Source organism: Sphaerodactylus townsendi, linkage group LG08 (assembly GCF_021028975.2).
Source record: "Sphaerodactylus townsendi isolate TG3544 linkage group LG08, MPM_Stown_v2.3, whole genome shotgun sequence".
Classification (NCBI taxonomy): Eukaryota; Metazoa; Chordata; class Lepidosauria; order Squamata; family Sphaerodactylidae; genus Sphaerodactylus; species Sphaerodactylus townsendi.
In genome coordinates, this window is record NC_059432.1 from 23,893,380 (window position 1) to 23,907,810 (window position 14,431).

The 14,431-nt window shown below is 39.6% G+C and overlaps 2 protein-coding genes across 3 annotated transcripts in view; one reads left to right on the forward strand and one right to left on the reverse strand.

The window, feature by feature from the left end:
- Positions 1-14,261, forward strand: part of LRRTM3 (leucine rich repeat transmembrane neuronal 3) — a 163,722-nt gene extending 149,461 nt beyond the window's left edge. For both annotated transcript variants that reach the window (XM_048504998.1, XM_048504997.1), the window contains one exon: positions 11,051-14,261. In XM_048504998.1, coding sequence (XP_048360955.1) covers positions 11,051-11,239 — 189 coding nt within the window. In that variant the 3' untranslated portion in view covers positions 11,240-14,261. The remainder of the gene's footprint in view (positions 1-11,050) is intronic.
- CTNNA3 (catenin alpha 3) overlaps positions 1-14,431 on the reverse strand; it is an 892,356-nt gene that overhangs the window by 662,287 nt on the left and 215,638 nt on the right. The gene's annotated exons all lie outside the window — the stretch shown is intronic.

The following is a 14,431-nucleotide window of genomic DNA, read 5'->3' on the forward strand; positions in this document are numbered from 1 at the left end:
CCTAGCTATGCTGCTATTTAGCCTCATAGGGCATTTGTACCAGTTTTTATGGAACCTTTTCATATTAAAAACATAGCTGGCCCTAACAAAGTGTGAGAGTTTAGAAGCCAGTGTCCTAAGGCCCCAATGTAAACGATAATTAAAGATATGCACTCAGAACACCACAAATGAGACACAGGATATTCTACATAAAAATAGTGTGACAATAAGTCCACATTATAATGAAAATAAGGGGAGGGAGGACAGCTGAAGAAATTTTAAAAATCACTCAATAGTGCAAAGAAAAGCAGTAAATGTCAGTTTGCTAAGGACAGGCAAAAGTAATCAATGCCAACACCTCAGTTGATATGACCAAATGTTAAATTTTTTTGTCATGATGGCCATGACTGTAGCATCATCAAGACTTCTGACCCAGACAACAAAGTTCCTCAAATGTAGTGCTGGATGCTGGATGATGACTCTTTTTCTTTAGCTCATTTCTAGGTTTCTCTTATTTGAATGGATATGTCAGTCAGCTGGCCTATCTACTTTCACTGCTTGCTTGGCATCATCTTCCTGGCCTACACTTCCCTTCCTCAACTTTTCCCACCTTTCCTTCAATTGTGCTTAAAGCTTTTTTTGAACTGGCGTGCCCTACATTTCTTTGGTCTTGAACTTGCCAGCCTCCCTTGTGTTGTCTTGGATCCTAAAAAGGTTCTGTATTAGAAGGAAAATTAAATCAGGGGAAATTCCTTTACTGTTGTTACTAAGAAACGTATAAACAAGACATTAAATTCAATTTTTGAAAGCGCTCGACAAAATCAAGTACAAGACGAAATTATCTAGAGTTGAATTTCAAGGCTGCATCAATTTTAGACTCTGCACAATATATTTCAGATTTGGAATACAGAGCAAAGCTGTACGATCAAATAGCAATATTCCAGGCTCTGTGTTGATATTCATTTTTACAGTCAAATTGCAAAATATATCTACTGTCATTCAAACAATTTCCCCGGTTTCCCCCAGCAGGAGCGGAATGATTTACAGTCACAGGTTGCATATCAATAGTATAGTAGAGTACAGTACAGTACAGTACTGTGGAACCTCGGTTTTCGTTGGTAATCTGTCCAAAAAGAATCAATGAAAACCGAATCCGATGAAAACCGAGGCAAACTTTTCCATAGGAATCAATGAAAATCCCATTAATCCGTTCTAGGCACTCCAAAAAACATACCAAAAACACATTTTTGGTGAATAAACATAGTGTTTAATGCTGAAAACAGTAAAAAACAATAACACTAGGACCCGCTTCAGAGCCAGTGGACCAATGTCGCACCAGAAAGCTATGCAAAGAGGTCTGTTTCTGATGCCTCTTTAAGATTTGTCTGAAATGGGGCAAGACATTGTCATTAAACAAGTTGCAGACACGGCCTGCAACAGCTTTGTCTGGCTGATTTTTCTCCTCAAATCCCTGCACCTTATTGCAAATAGATGAAAACCGAGACAAATTTTTCACTGAAAAAATCGATGAAAACCGAAACCGATGAAAACTGAAGGCAATGAAAACTGAGGTTCCACTGTATAGTATAGTATAGTATAGTATAGTACAGTATAGTATAGTATAGTATAGTATAGTATAGTATAGTATAGTATAGTATAGTATAGTATAGTATAGTATAGTATAAAAGTAAAAATGACAGGTGGAAATCCTTAGTCCTTCAATGACCTTCTTATTGTATTTGGAATTCTTGACACACACAGTTTTATGCCTAATAAAGGTTTGGGATTGGATTGGATTGGAGAATATAAAATCAAAGCATATGCTGATGATCTCCTGATAATCTTGGAAAATCCAGAGGAAAGCATACAAATAATGATGGATGAATTTGGCAAAAAATCAACAAAGATAAAAAAAACCATTGGTAAAATATATTTCCAGATCCTCAGAAATCATTGGATGAAAAATCATTTTTAATTGTTAAAATTATTTAATATTTAGGGATTAGCATAACTCCAATTTGATACTTTATCAGAATAGGTATGAAAAAACTGGAAAAGAATAAGTGAAGAGATGGAAGAATCTAAACTTATCTTTACTAGGATGAATCTCAGTGATCAAAATGAACATTTTACCAAACAATTTGTTCCTGTTCCAAAACATACCTATTATAAATTCTGACAAACCACTCAATATAGGGCAAAGACACAGTAAAAATGTATATGGCAAGGATGAAAGCCAAAATTAAAATGAAAACACTTTGTGATGCTAAAGAAAGGGGTGGCTTACAACTACCTCATTTAAGAATTTAATTTAAAGCCGATGCACTGACCTGGCTGAAAGACTGGATCATATTACAAAAGTGGAGGCTTTTAAATTTTGAGAGAGATGGAATGACTTATGGGTGGCATGGTTATATTTGGTTATATATATCATCTGAAGATGCCAGCCACAGATGCAGGTGAAACGCCAGGAGAAAATGCTACTGAACACAGACAACCAACCCGGAAAACCCACAACACCCTAATTTGGATACCATATTGTAAGATATGAATTAAGTAGAGTTTGGAACAAATATAGAAAGAAAATGATTAATAGAATTCCATTCTGGTTATCCCCACATGAAGCATTGTTTAGAAGTCAATCAGGTACAGAAAAAAATTGACTAACATATAAAGAACTCCAATAAGATTACACAGAGGGAAATAAAAGAGAATACAAATTGAAATCCCTTGAAAAATTCAAAAAAAGTGAGAGTCTGGAGGCTCTATGCACAGTTAAGCTGCAAGCAGAGGAAACTCCAGGGAATATTCTCCAAATGCAACACAAAGGATCCTGAACCGGTCAGAAAATGGCAAGCACTATTATAGCAAAAGGCAAGTCTTGCTGATAGTCATCTAATACACTATAAATGCTATTTTATTATAGGTCCATGTTTAATATTGCGCAGAATAATGGTTTTTATGAAAGCTACACTTAAAAATGATTCTTTAATGGTCATAGACATTTGAAAGTGGGGGGAGGAAATAGAACTAGGTAAGCACTAGGACCCCTGTGGACCATTCCACTACAAAGAAAGTCCAGGAAGAAGTGGTGGATTAATTTGTAAATCTCCTGAGATCTTCCAGTGGAAAACGAGATAGTGACATTTTGCTAGACCATGTCAATTTCACTTTAGCACTAAAAAAAAGCCCTTCTGATTGTTCTGAAATGGTGGGTCAAAGAATGGGAGGAACTATTGTGGTGTGGCTCACCTTGGCGCCTACTCTGTTTTCTTTAGGCACAAGATCAAAACATTGCTTTCCACCCAGGCATTTAATTAAGGGTTTGTTTAAAAAAAACACAAAGAGGCCCTTTCTGTAGAGCAAATTCTGAGCAGGTTGCAGCCAGGATAAACGAACCCGGCATAGCCCTCGGCCGTTCATATGGCTGACTGTCCCAAGGACAGCCAGCACATTGGCCAGCACGCACTTTCACATGGAGGTGCTTTGGGGGGGGGGGGTGTAACTTTTAAAAAACTTACCTCCTCGCAGGCATGCTCCCTCAGAGCCTTGCTGGAGCCACCACTGCATGCATGGCTCCAAAGATGGAAGCCAGTAGGGACACAAAACAAAAAGTGCAGCCGCATAACGCATAAGTGCAGTCGTTTGCTTGGCTGCAGCTGCATTAAAACAAAAGAACTGCAGAAATCGCAATTCTTGTAAAACCCAGGTGAGGAGGGAACCCGGGCAGGACTCACTTCAGGAGCGGGATCCATGCAACGTTTCCCCCAACCCGGGTTTTATCCCACCCTTAACCCACGTTTATTGACCCGTGTGGAAAGGGTCAGAGAGAGACTAGTTTAGAAACTTATTTTAAGTTTTTAGCAATCTGTTTTTGTGGTCTATATTTTTACACTGGTGTTTCCCCCACCCTCCACCCCAGTGTTGGATTTTAAATAATCCCTTTTAATTTTTTGTTTTATTTTGTAAGCTACCTTGGGCAGGTTTCTGGACAGATGTAATCAGCCTTTTCCAAACAAATGGTTTATGGGAGGGTTGTATTTAGAGAATCCTTATAACCTCAGGCCCTAAACTATAGTTTACTTAAAATTGTACATAAATCCAGCAGTTTCCGGTTCCTAATTTAATCATCAAATGTGGCTAGACCCCAGTGACTATACTATAGTTCCAATAAGCATTTTGGATGCCTATTTCCTTGGCCACACTGATGTGACAAATGGATGGAGCATCCGGAATTTGCCAGTGCAACTCTATTGAGGGTAGGGAAGTAAGAAGCAACTATTTAAAAAAAGAAGAGGGAGGGACAGGCAGCCAATATTCAACCGCAGTCTATCTTTTGAAAATTCTCTTTATTACAAGGCAAAGGACAAGATCTGCTGATGACAAGAAGCACTGCAGATACCCCTTGCTGAGAAAATTACAGTTCACATATTGCACAAGAACAGTCCTGAAGACATTAAAAGAAATAACACTGCAAAAGTATTGCAAAAAGTTGAAACTTAAGTTGCTCTGGGGACTGATCAATCATTTTTTTAAAAAATTGGCAACCAGTAGTGCACATACAATGGAGAGGCTGGGGGAAAAAAACCCTTAGTCTCTTCTCAGTGTGGTGTTTTTATAACTTCCCACTGCTTCTCAAGGTAAATTCATCTTATTGTTTTAAGAAATGATGAAATGCTCACACAGTGTTTCAACCAAGGGGGAAATATGGAAGACGTTGTTTCAGAAGCTAAAAATCTCATGAATTCTAGAGTTCATGTATTTTTATGAGTAAACAGCTATGGATCAGCAGTCATATGCTGTAGACACTGTCGTCACTTCATCCTTAATAAGCATTTTGGATTCATCACACTCAAGAAAAGAAGATATAAAGCTGCAGGATTCCTGCCTCTTATCTTATGAAAATATGTGTCTGTAATGGGATTTAGCATTCGATTTTAAAGCCCATATCCAATATATCTTACAGTAAAACTGCATGGGCTTCGCCACATGCTCATTTTCAGGAACTATAAAAATACTGTAAGTAAATAAGGGTGCTTATCCTACACATTCTACCAACTACACATAATTCTTTGGACATATACTTTGAAGTTCTTTAAGTTTCACACTGCATTCCAAGAATGCAAGGCCCATCTATATTATTGTTGATTTTTTTCATTATGAAATGAAAGTGTCATCAGGCACCTATGTTAATGTCTGAGTTCCTGCCTAAGTGCATGACTAATTTTTCTTCATTAATCAATGAACACTACATTAAACATATTTTGCTTGCTTAATTTTCCACTCATATAAACAGAGAATGACTCAGATGTGTACTGCTTGAGGCAAAGCAAACTTCCTTAATTTGTCCCCCTGCCCAAAGGAATAACCTCTGCAAGATAGTCATCCTCACATAATTTGCAAGGAAACTATATGCCTTCCGTTTTGTTCCAACCAATGGTTGAAAATGACAGCAGTTTGGGCTACTTGTGGCTCAGTGGTGGAATATCCTGGTATCCTCAAAAAGAACTTCTGCATCAAAACTGGAGAGACTTCTGCCCTAAATTTCAAATGTAATAGAGATGAAAAGGAAGTGGAATGTCATGCTTCCTGTTCCAAGCACTCCTCCATTTTGTCCAAAACACTCCTCATATTCCTAACAAGAAGCAAAATGCTGATTTTTCATAGACTCAGCTCCTGATATGTTAAAATTCCTCACGGCTATGAGCTCAGCTACTGCTCATACTCTGAGGTACTGCTCAAATGTTGCATGCTGAGGTAACAACAACTACTGTGCTGAAGTAAATTACTTGCTGTCTTCTTTCAGAAAGTGCATATTAAAATGAGTACAAATGCCCTGTAGGATTGTTACATCAATCCCAGAATAGTGCAGATTCAAATAAGTTCATCCAGCAATGCCACTAGTATATAATATTTGTGGCTCCTCTGGTCAAATTAGAAACTAGAATGTTGGCTGTTCCTGGTCCCAAATGCAAAACTATTCTATGATTAAACCCATGTTGCCTGCAACAGGCTCTGATCTGACAAAATTATTATTTGACCTACCTTGTCCTACAGCAGTGCAACCTAATCAGCCGTCACTGTGTGAGACCAAGAGTCACATTTGAGATGAGAAGAATCATCACTACAATGCTGAGATGAAGCTTTACTAATCCATCCACCATGATCTCCCTGTCTTGGGCAGTTCCCTCTCCATTTCATCAGCTCCTGCTGCCAGATAAAGCACAGAGATGCAAGCAGTCCATTTAGAGGGGACACACCTACAGTAAACTAGAGATGTTCAGAACTAAGCAATACACAACAAAGCACAAGTTCTGCTTATATGACAGACACCCCCACCAAAATGCTTAAGCTATCTATGAGGTCATACTTGTATTTGTTTAATAGCAGCCACCGATTCAACGATGGCAGCCATTGCGGCTGGGGTGAGCAGAAAGGCAAAGAAATGGGAACTTGCAGCCCAGGGCACCAAACTGCAGGGAGCTGCAATGATTGGCTCTGGGCAAGAAAGGCGAGAGGAGCAAGCATATAAAAGCGCCACACCCCGAGCCTCGGCCTTCTTGGCTTGCCGATGCTCAAGAGCAGCGTGACCCACCCACCCTTCCTTAGTTCAATGGTTACTAGTTGAATTGTTAATATTGACTGCATAATTGTATTTGTCGCAGCCCGGCAGGTTGGCAACAGGATTCGCAACATCTGGGGGAGAAGCCGAGCCAGGCGGCCGGTCTTCTCCATGGTTTTGCCCTTGGAGAAGGGCCAGGGGGTGGGGCAGGCCAGTAAGCAAGCCGGTAGGCTTAGCTGGTGCTCGACACCCCAGCAGGTTGGGGTGGGGCGGGCCGGTAAGCTTAGCTGGTGCCTGCTACCCCCAGCAGGAAGGGTTGAAGCCAGGGGTATTCACCCCTGGGGCTCCCAGCTTCCTGCAGAATGCCCCAATGGAGATTGGGGACAGCGTGATGTTGCGACCCGTTTTGTCTGCCCAGCTTCTTATGTTCAATCTTGTTTTACCAGTTAATAAATTGGGCTGCGGCCCAATCCATTTCCAAACTCTGGTTTGGTGTGTTTATTTGCCAGGGAAGGGTCTCACCATCTGCATGAAATAAAGTATCATGACCTTATCCTCTCCTGCCTGACCTTCAGGTAGTATAAATGGGTCTCCCAAGGAGCCTCTCATCCAGTACTGCCCAAACCCAAATTCACTTTTTAGCAATGCTGCTAAACAATGTTTTCAGACAATGTGTAATATATTTTAAAACCGTAATTTAAACAAGCCACCCATAAGAACAGAGGAGGTGCCCTGCTCCCACCAGATCACTGCTCCATCAAGTCCAGCATCCTGTTTCACACAGTGGACTGGAGCAAAATAAGAAATGCTTTTATGCTTCTAGTAGAAGACTCAACTGACAGTCAAGAACTACCAAATGAATGGGGACACAAGTCTGGGTTACAATACAAAGCATTCCTGGGAAAGCTGGAGACTTCTTGTTAATTATTATTTGAGAAGCTCCTGTCTCACCACTTACACAGTAGGAAATCCTTCAGTTCAACGCATAATGTAAGTATAGACCTTGTGGCAAGCAGCTAATGACCTCCTAAAAGACCAAGTTGAGTTGCTGAAATGACAAGCAGGGAAACTGACATATTTTAAAATAAAAAAATATAAATTATACAAAAGGCTTACTTTAAATAACCTTCTGGGATAGCTCTTATACAGGAGCAAAGAAGTTTACTGGTTTCAAGAGAGACCTAGATAAATTTATGAAATATTATTACTGTTCCAAGGCCATAGTTGGCAGTCCATTGGGGTCAGGGAGAAGTTCCCAGTACTATCTCCTATGATTTGCGGCTTTCTCATATCAGGGTTCAAAGGCCAGACTTACTCAATGCCATACTGCAAAATTAAAATATCCAGACGTTTAAACTAAACACACCGGGGTGCAGAGTGCTCACAGAAATCAGACCCACCAATGTTAGAATGTGTTTGCAAAGCACATAGCTCTGAAAGACCAAGATTTGAGTTCAATAGCAGGTCAAAGATCAGCAAGATTTCTGTGGTGACCAGCAGCACCTTGTACTGGACTTGAATCTTTCTCTTCTACTGCAGATCAGCACAGCTACCCACACCTGAGATAAACAGCTATAAGCGACACATACAAGCAAGTAGGCATCTTTCTACAACCTTGTCTCTCTTTTTCTCTCACTGATGCATTAGGGATTCCAAAATGAAGATGCTGTTTGGGTGGCTAGACTTGTATCACAGCAAACCATCACGAGAAGATTCGCTACAGCCTCAAGGGGAAACTGATCATTATCATATTTTGGATTAGGAAAGTTTCAGGTGCTATTGCTACTGGACTTGAAACTAGCTCTTTGGGTTAGGAAAGGATGTTCTCCCAAGCCATACCCTAAAGTGACTCTAGAGGTTTTTTGCTTTCCCTGTGCTGTGAAACTTGATTTCATGGGTGAAGTAATCTGGACTGTAAAGCAACTTTGAACAATGCATTTGGCAGGCTCTTGCTTTGTGGATACTGATCTGAATCAGGCAGAAAGATGCCGAATTTGTAGGATTCTCAGTTGTGGTTCTGGGATTGGATAAAATTAACATTATATACACTTGAATAGAATTAACATTTATATAATGTTAATATATAAGCATTATATTAGTAACCTCCACAAAAATCTTCAAAGGTAAGTTAGTATTGTCATCCTCATACTGTGTGTGTAGAAGGGCTGTATTTGCAAGAGAGAGAGAGAGAGAAAGAGAGAGAGAGAGAGAGAGAGAGAGAGATTTGCCTAAGGCCCCTTGTAATTTCATGGCTGAAATGAGATTTATACCATGGAATATAAATGGATACAGGCAGTACCTCTCTATTAATAGTTTCAGATCTGTCTTTGGCTTTTGACACTGCAGAAATTACTGAAGTACTTAGAAGTGCTGGCTGGGATACTGGATCTTTCCTCCAGTAATTTTAATCATTTTTATCAGAGCAGACACAAAGAGGTGTCACTTGGGAATCGGAATCATCTATATGGGATCTTAAATGTGGAGGAGGTTCTCAGGACTCGAGGCTTTCACAAAAGTTTTTTAAACTCTACAACAGGCTGCTGAACTGTCATTCATAGCTCTGGAGTTAGTCATTATCAATATGCTGATAGCAACCAGTTACATACATTTTTCTCTTGAGACTCCAGAGGAAGCTGTTATGATCTATTATGGGAAAATGCGGAGGTGAGATAGGTGAATGGGAACAAGCTGAAACCGAATCTGGAAAAAAATGGTTGTGATATTGGTCAGGAAAGCTGATGTTTAATGGGACTAGTTCACCAACTTTGGATGGCATTAGACTGTCATTAGCAAATTACTTGAAAAGGTTTTAGACACTATTTTTGCTGTCAGAGAAGCAGTTTGATGTGACATCCAACAAAGCTTTTTTCATCTGTATCTTTCCTTCTCAGCTTGGCAGAACTTGGCATTCTGATCCATGCTGGACTACAGTCTACATAGTGCTGATCTGGAATACTACCAGAAAGCTTCAAATTCTGCAAGATCTACCTAGTGTGTTCATATTACACATTCGTCAGAGAAGTGGCATTGTTACCGATATGTGTGATGTAACAGTTAAAAGTGGTGGACTCTAACCTGACAACTGGGTTTGATTCCCCACTCCTCTACCTGCAGCCTGCTGGGTGACCTTGGGCTAGTCACAGTTCTCTCAGAATTCTCTCAGCCCCACCTATGTCACAAGGTGTCTGTTGTGGAGAGAGGAAAAGGAGTTTGAGACTTCTTACAGTTGAGGAAAGCAGAGCATATAAATCCAAACTCTTCTTCCTCTTCCAGGATCAATTCAAGGCACTGATTCTTACCTTCGAAGTCTTTCTAGTCTGGTTCATATCCAAAACAACTTGCCTTCCAATATGAATCTCTGTGCCAAAATCATTTTTCAATAAAATAATTGTCCTCATTTACCTCATTCAGGCCCCTTCTGCACATGCAGAATAATGTACTTCAATCCACTTTCAATGCGCTTTGCAGCTGGATTTCACTGTGCAGAACAGCAAAATCCACTTGCAAACAATTGTGAAAGTGGATTGAAAGTGCATTATTCTTCATGTGTGGAAGGGGTCTCAGTCTCACACCATGCCCAAGCCGTTGTGTCCCACATCACAGAACTAGATGCCCTAAGTGGTTTGGAGAGCACCATCATTGGATGTCTCCCAGTGCAATGCTAAGAACAATTTCCTGGAATGTACCCAGTTTTGAATAGATCTGCTTGGGATAGCTGTTTTGGGATATAGGGAAGTATCCTGAGGACTGCAGTTTAAGCATTTCTTTCAGTCGGCATTCTTTTGACCAACAGCCCTTGTGGACTTTTTTCAACTGAGTTTGGCCATTCGTGTTTGGCCTATTGCCTTTTAAATGTTTTGTCGGATGTTGTATTATTTTTTCTGCTGATGATATTACTTTCTAAGTTAATAAACAAATATTTTAAAATAAATAAAACATCCCTCTTTGATTATACTTTTGGGATAGGTAGAATCCAAAACGAAAGATGTAAAATAAGACCAAACTTCCCAGGGCTGCAAAATGCCTTCACACCATATGTGACACGAAGCATTTGAATGATATGACAATACAGCTGCTCATCATCATAGCCTGCCAATCTTGGCAACTGGCAGGAGACGGAGGGTGGGGGAAAGGGGGGCACCGTCATGTGATGACATGACACAACTTCCATGGAAAATCTAGAATTGATCTCATGCCTCTTTGGGAATAGTCAGAAACTACATGGTAAAACAATAGTTTTCCCAGCAATTCCTAGAGGGACTTAACAGCACTTAGTAGTTTCCTCCAGTCTCTGACTGCAAAAAAGAATTTGTTGTTGAAGTAACATCACACCATCACCTGACAGCAATTTTTAAAGTTTTTGTTCCTTCTGCCAGCCATTAAAATACTAGCAGGGAACAGAAGCCAGGAGATCCCCTGCCCCTTGCAGAAAGCTAAAAACTGTATATTTCTTTCATATACTAAGCTGCCTCTTTACTAACTGCTTTTCCATTGTATTTCTTTCTCCAGATACCTTTATCTATGAATGTGTCAACATTTCTTGCATACGATCAGCCTACGATAAGTTACTGTGGTGTACATCACGAACTTCTTGCTCATAAGCCCTACGAATCAAATGCACAGGAAGAAACAATGGAGTCACAGCTAGAGACTGATTTGGATCTGAGCACAATCACAACAGCAGCACGAAATCAGTGATCATGTTCAGCAAGCTGGCTTAAGTGACCTGAATTACAGCCAAGAGATGCCACTAAATTTTTATTTCACATGAAGGAGGAAATGATTTCTTCAGTGGATTCCAAAATCCCTGTTCAGTTAAAAAAAAAAGTTACACATTACAATACAGATTGTTTTCAGTCTACGATTTGTAATTAGCTAATTTGTGCAGTATTTTTTGACTTTAAAGAAAGAGTATGATCCTTAAAATAAATCTTTTTTCAAAACTCATCCTACCTACCTGTAAAAAAAATGTACAGATCTAATGTATTTTTTCATATTGTAAAGTTTCAATATACTGAGATGTATTGGTATGTACAGGACCATGATTTCTTTACATCGTACTTTACAAATTTCAGTTTCTAAAAAAAAAAATTAACAGAAGTTATTTCTTGCGTTATCTTCAAAGTTTCTCAGTTTTTAGGGACTGTTTTGTTACAGCTTTTTGGCCCAGAAAAACATATCTATACACTTCACTCTGAAATTCTTTGTTGTGCAACAACCTGCACAACTTTTATCACACTGACTGCATAGAGAATTCTATCTACTTGTTCCAGAAATAATCCATTAACCCAATGGAAGGTTTGATTGTTCAAGCTTACATAGACATGGGTTTTTTTTTCTTATAAACAGAAATCTAAGAAGGTTTTGATAAACAGAAAAAAAACAGTTCTCTGAATTAACTGTTGTCTTGAATTACAGCCTGGTTTCTAAAGCAATGAAATGTAATGATAAAGAGGGATATTTTAACAACATACCTCTGAACAAATGACTCATTGTTTTATTCCTTCATGTGGTATTGCATCAAAAACAAAAAATGCACTAGGGGCAGAAACAGCATTGGAGACAAAGGCAGTAACACAGCAATGAAGTTCCATGCAGTTGTCAGCTAACCAGGTTGTATTTTTATTTAGGTTCATCTTATTGCATAGTTATGCAACTGGATTGCACTGGTTATTAGATGATGTGTTCCAATCTTGCACTTGCTTGGTGCAAGCAGCAACATCTCACACTGAAAGAACCGTTCAGGCCTGGTTCCACAATGCCCTGGTAATAAAAACTGATACATTCATTTCCAGTTTTTCAGGATCTAATTTTAAAAAGAGTTATCATGCATATTGCAGTGCACATGAATGAAAAGTTCTCTAGAAAGAGGTGATATCCAAAAGGCACATATGTTTTTTTTCTTTTGGTAACTCAATTAGAACACACACACACACACACAAATTGAAAGTGCAAAACCAATTCATGGAACTGGAATGAAGACAGTGGGAGTCATTATTTTCCATCCATGTTGACTTCACAACAGCACAACACTGCAAATGCTCCAAAAAAATTCATTTGCAGTGGCTGACACAGGCACCTGGCCAAAAGTCCTCCCCATTTGCTAGAGAGTTTATATACATTTGTACCACAGCATAAACATTGGTCCATTCCTCACAGCATAAAAAAGACGTCTGGGGGACATCTTTTAAAAAGCCACCTTTCATGTTTGTTCCAGACAGTACAGGTGTCAGTGGAGAAAAGAGGGTTTTTCATATTGCACAGAAAAGCTAAGACAGTCCGCGGAGGGCAGGTTATGCAATGCTTTTCAGTGGGCAGCAAACCTGTCTTTTGAGTGTCTAAGATGCTCGTATTAATGTCTGCGTATCTTCGAATACAGCTCCTCCAAAAGAAAGAAAGAAAACTATATATTGCTGGAATTGGCAGAATGAGCTGAATACAGCTATGTACTCTTTGGGTTGAAAAGGCACCCAGGATCAGAGCCTGCACAGCAAATGTCGTGGGGCAGTCTTCAGGAAGTAGGGAGAATCCCTTCAGCAGCACACAAAATGTTGAGCGCAATCTGAGGAGAAAACTTACCAGAGAGTTTAACAGCCAGGCGGGAAACATAAGATGCCTCCTGAGCTTCTGAACTCTGTATAATCAGGCAGGAGACAACTAGCAGATGACTTGAAAGGAAAAAAGTCTTCCTTCTAGCATCTTCAAAATAAGACAGCTTGGGCTGAAATAAAATGTCCTCAGGAGGTTTTGGGGGGAAAGCTGTGCAGAGTTCCTCTCCAAGGTGCCTTTTTGAGGTCCTCAGGACATCTTATTTGTGCTGTGCAGAATGGGCCAATGTATCTGAGTATACCATGTGTGACCCCATAAGCATGCAAACTTCACAGGTATATTTGTTTCATTTTATGAGCAGCAAGACTCATACAAAAAGTGGCTACATGTGTCTGGGTCGACACATTTAGTACAAATATAACAATTACTTTGGATGTATGAAACCGCATCTACTATTCCACCAGAAAAGATTCCTATATTTGTGTAAGCCATTGAAGAGGGGCCTAGGCTATTCCACTTGTGAGGCTCCTCCCAACCCCCACCTTCATGATTAGTGGAAAATGGTGTCCACACAATGGGGTCAGAAATGGGGTCCACTTCAGTGAAGTCCTAAAAGGACACATTCAACACAGAAATCAATGCTAGTGTCAGGTTACCACCTTAAGACGGTATTATTCTGAAATTGAGTGCAAGGAAAAAATATTGACGGGTTATCGAAGGCTTTCACGGCTGGATTCAACTGGTTGTTGTGGGTTTTCTGGGCTGTATGGCCTTGGTCTGGTAGATCTTGTTTTGCCTGCATCTGTGGCTGGCCTCTTCAGAGGTGTATCACAGAGACCCTAGGTTTCAGCCTGTCTAGCCTATAGGTAAAATCTGGCACTGGTGTGAGCTAGCCCTAAGATGGATTCATGACTGACTACAGCTATTCTGCCTCCCATTTTCAGTCAAAGCAGACAAAAAGTTACTAGAGATGGAAAAGAAAACTGAAAAAGGAATTCAGGCTACAATCTTAATTTTAATTGAGTAAAAGTAATTTCCATTGAGTGACATGGAACTTACTTTAAGTAGATCTGTTTAGAGTTGTTCTCTTAGATTTCAATGAGATTACCATCATCTCTCAAATTCTAAGTTCAAACTTGTATGTGAAATTAAACAATTATTGTTTCCATCATTGAATGCCTGAGATAATTTTTTCTCCTATTACAAACTAAATTCCTTCAGGTAGTTTAAAAAAATGAAAGATAAGAATAAAAAAACAAAGATTAATGAAAATTCATTGTAGGCAGACTAAATCGTGGGGAAAACCCTTAAATACCAGTCATAATTCCAAAGAACTAAGTC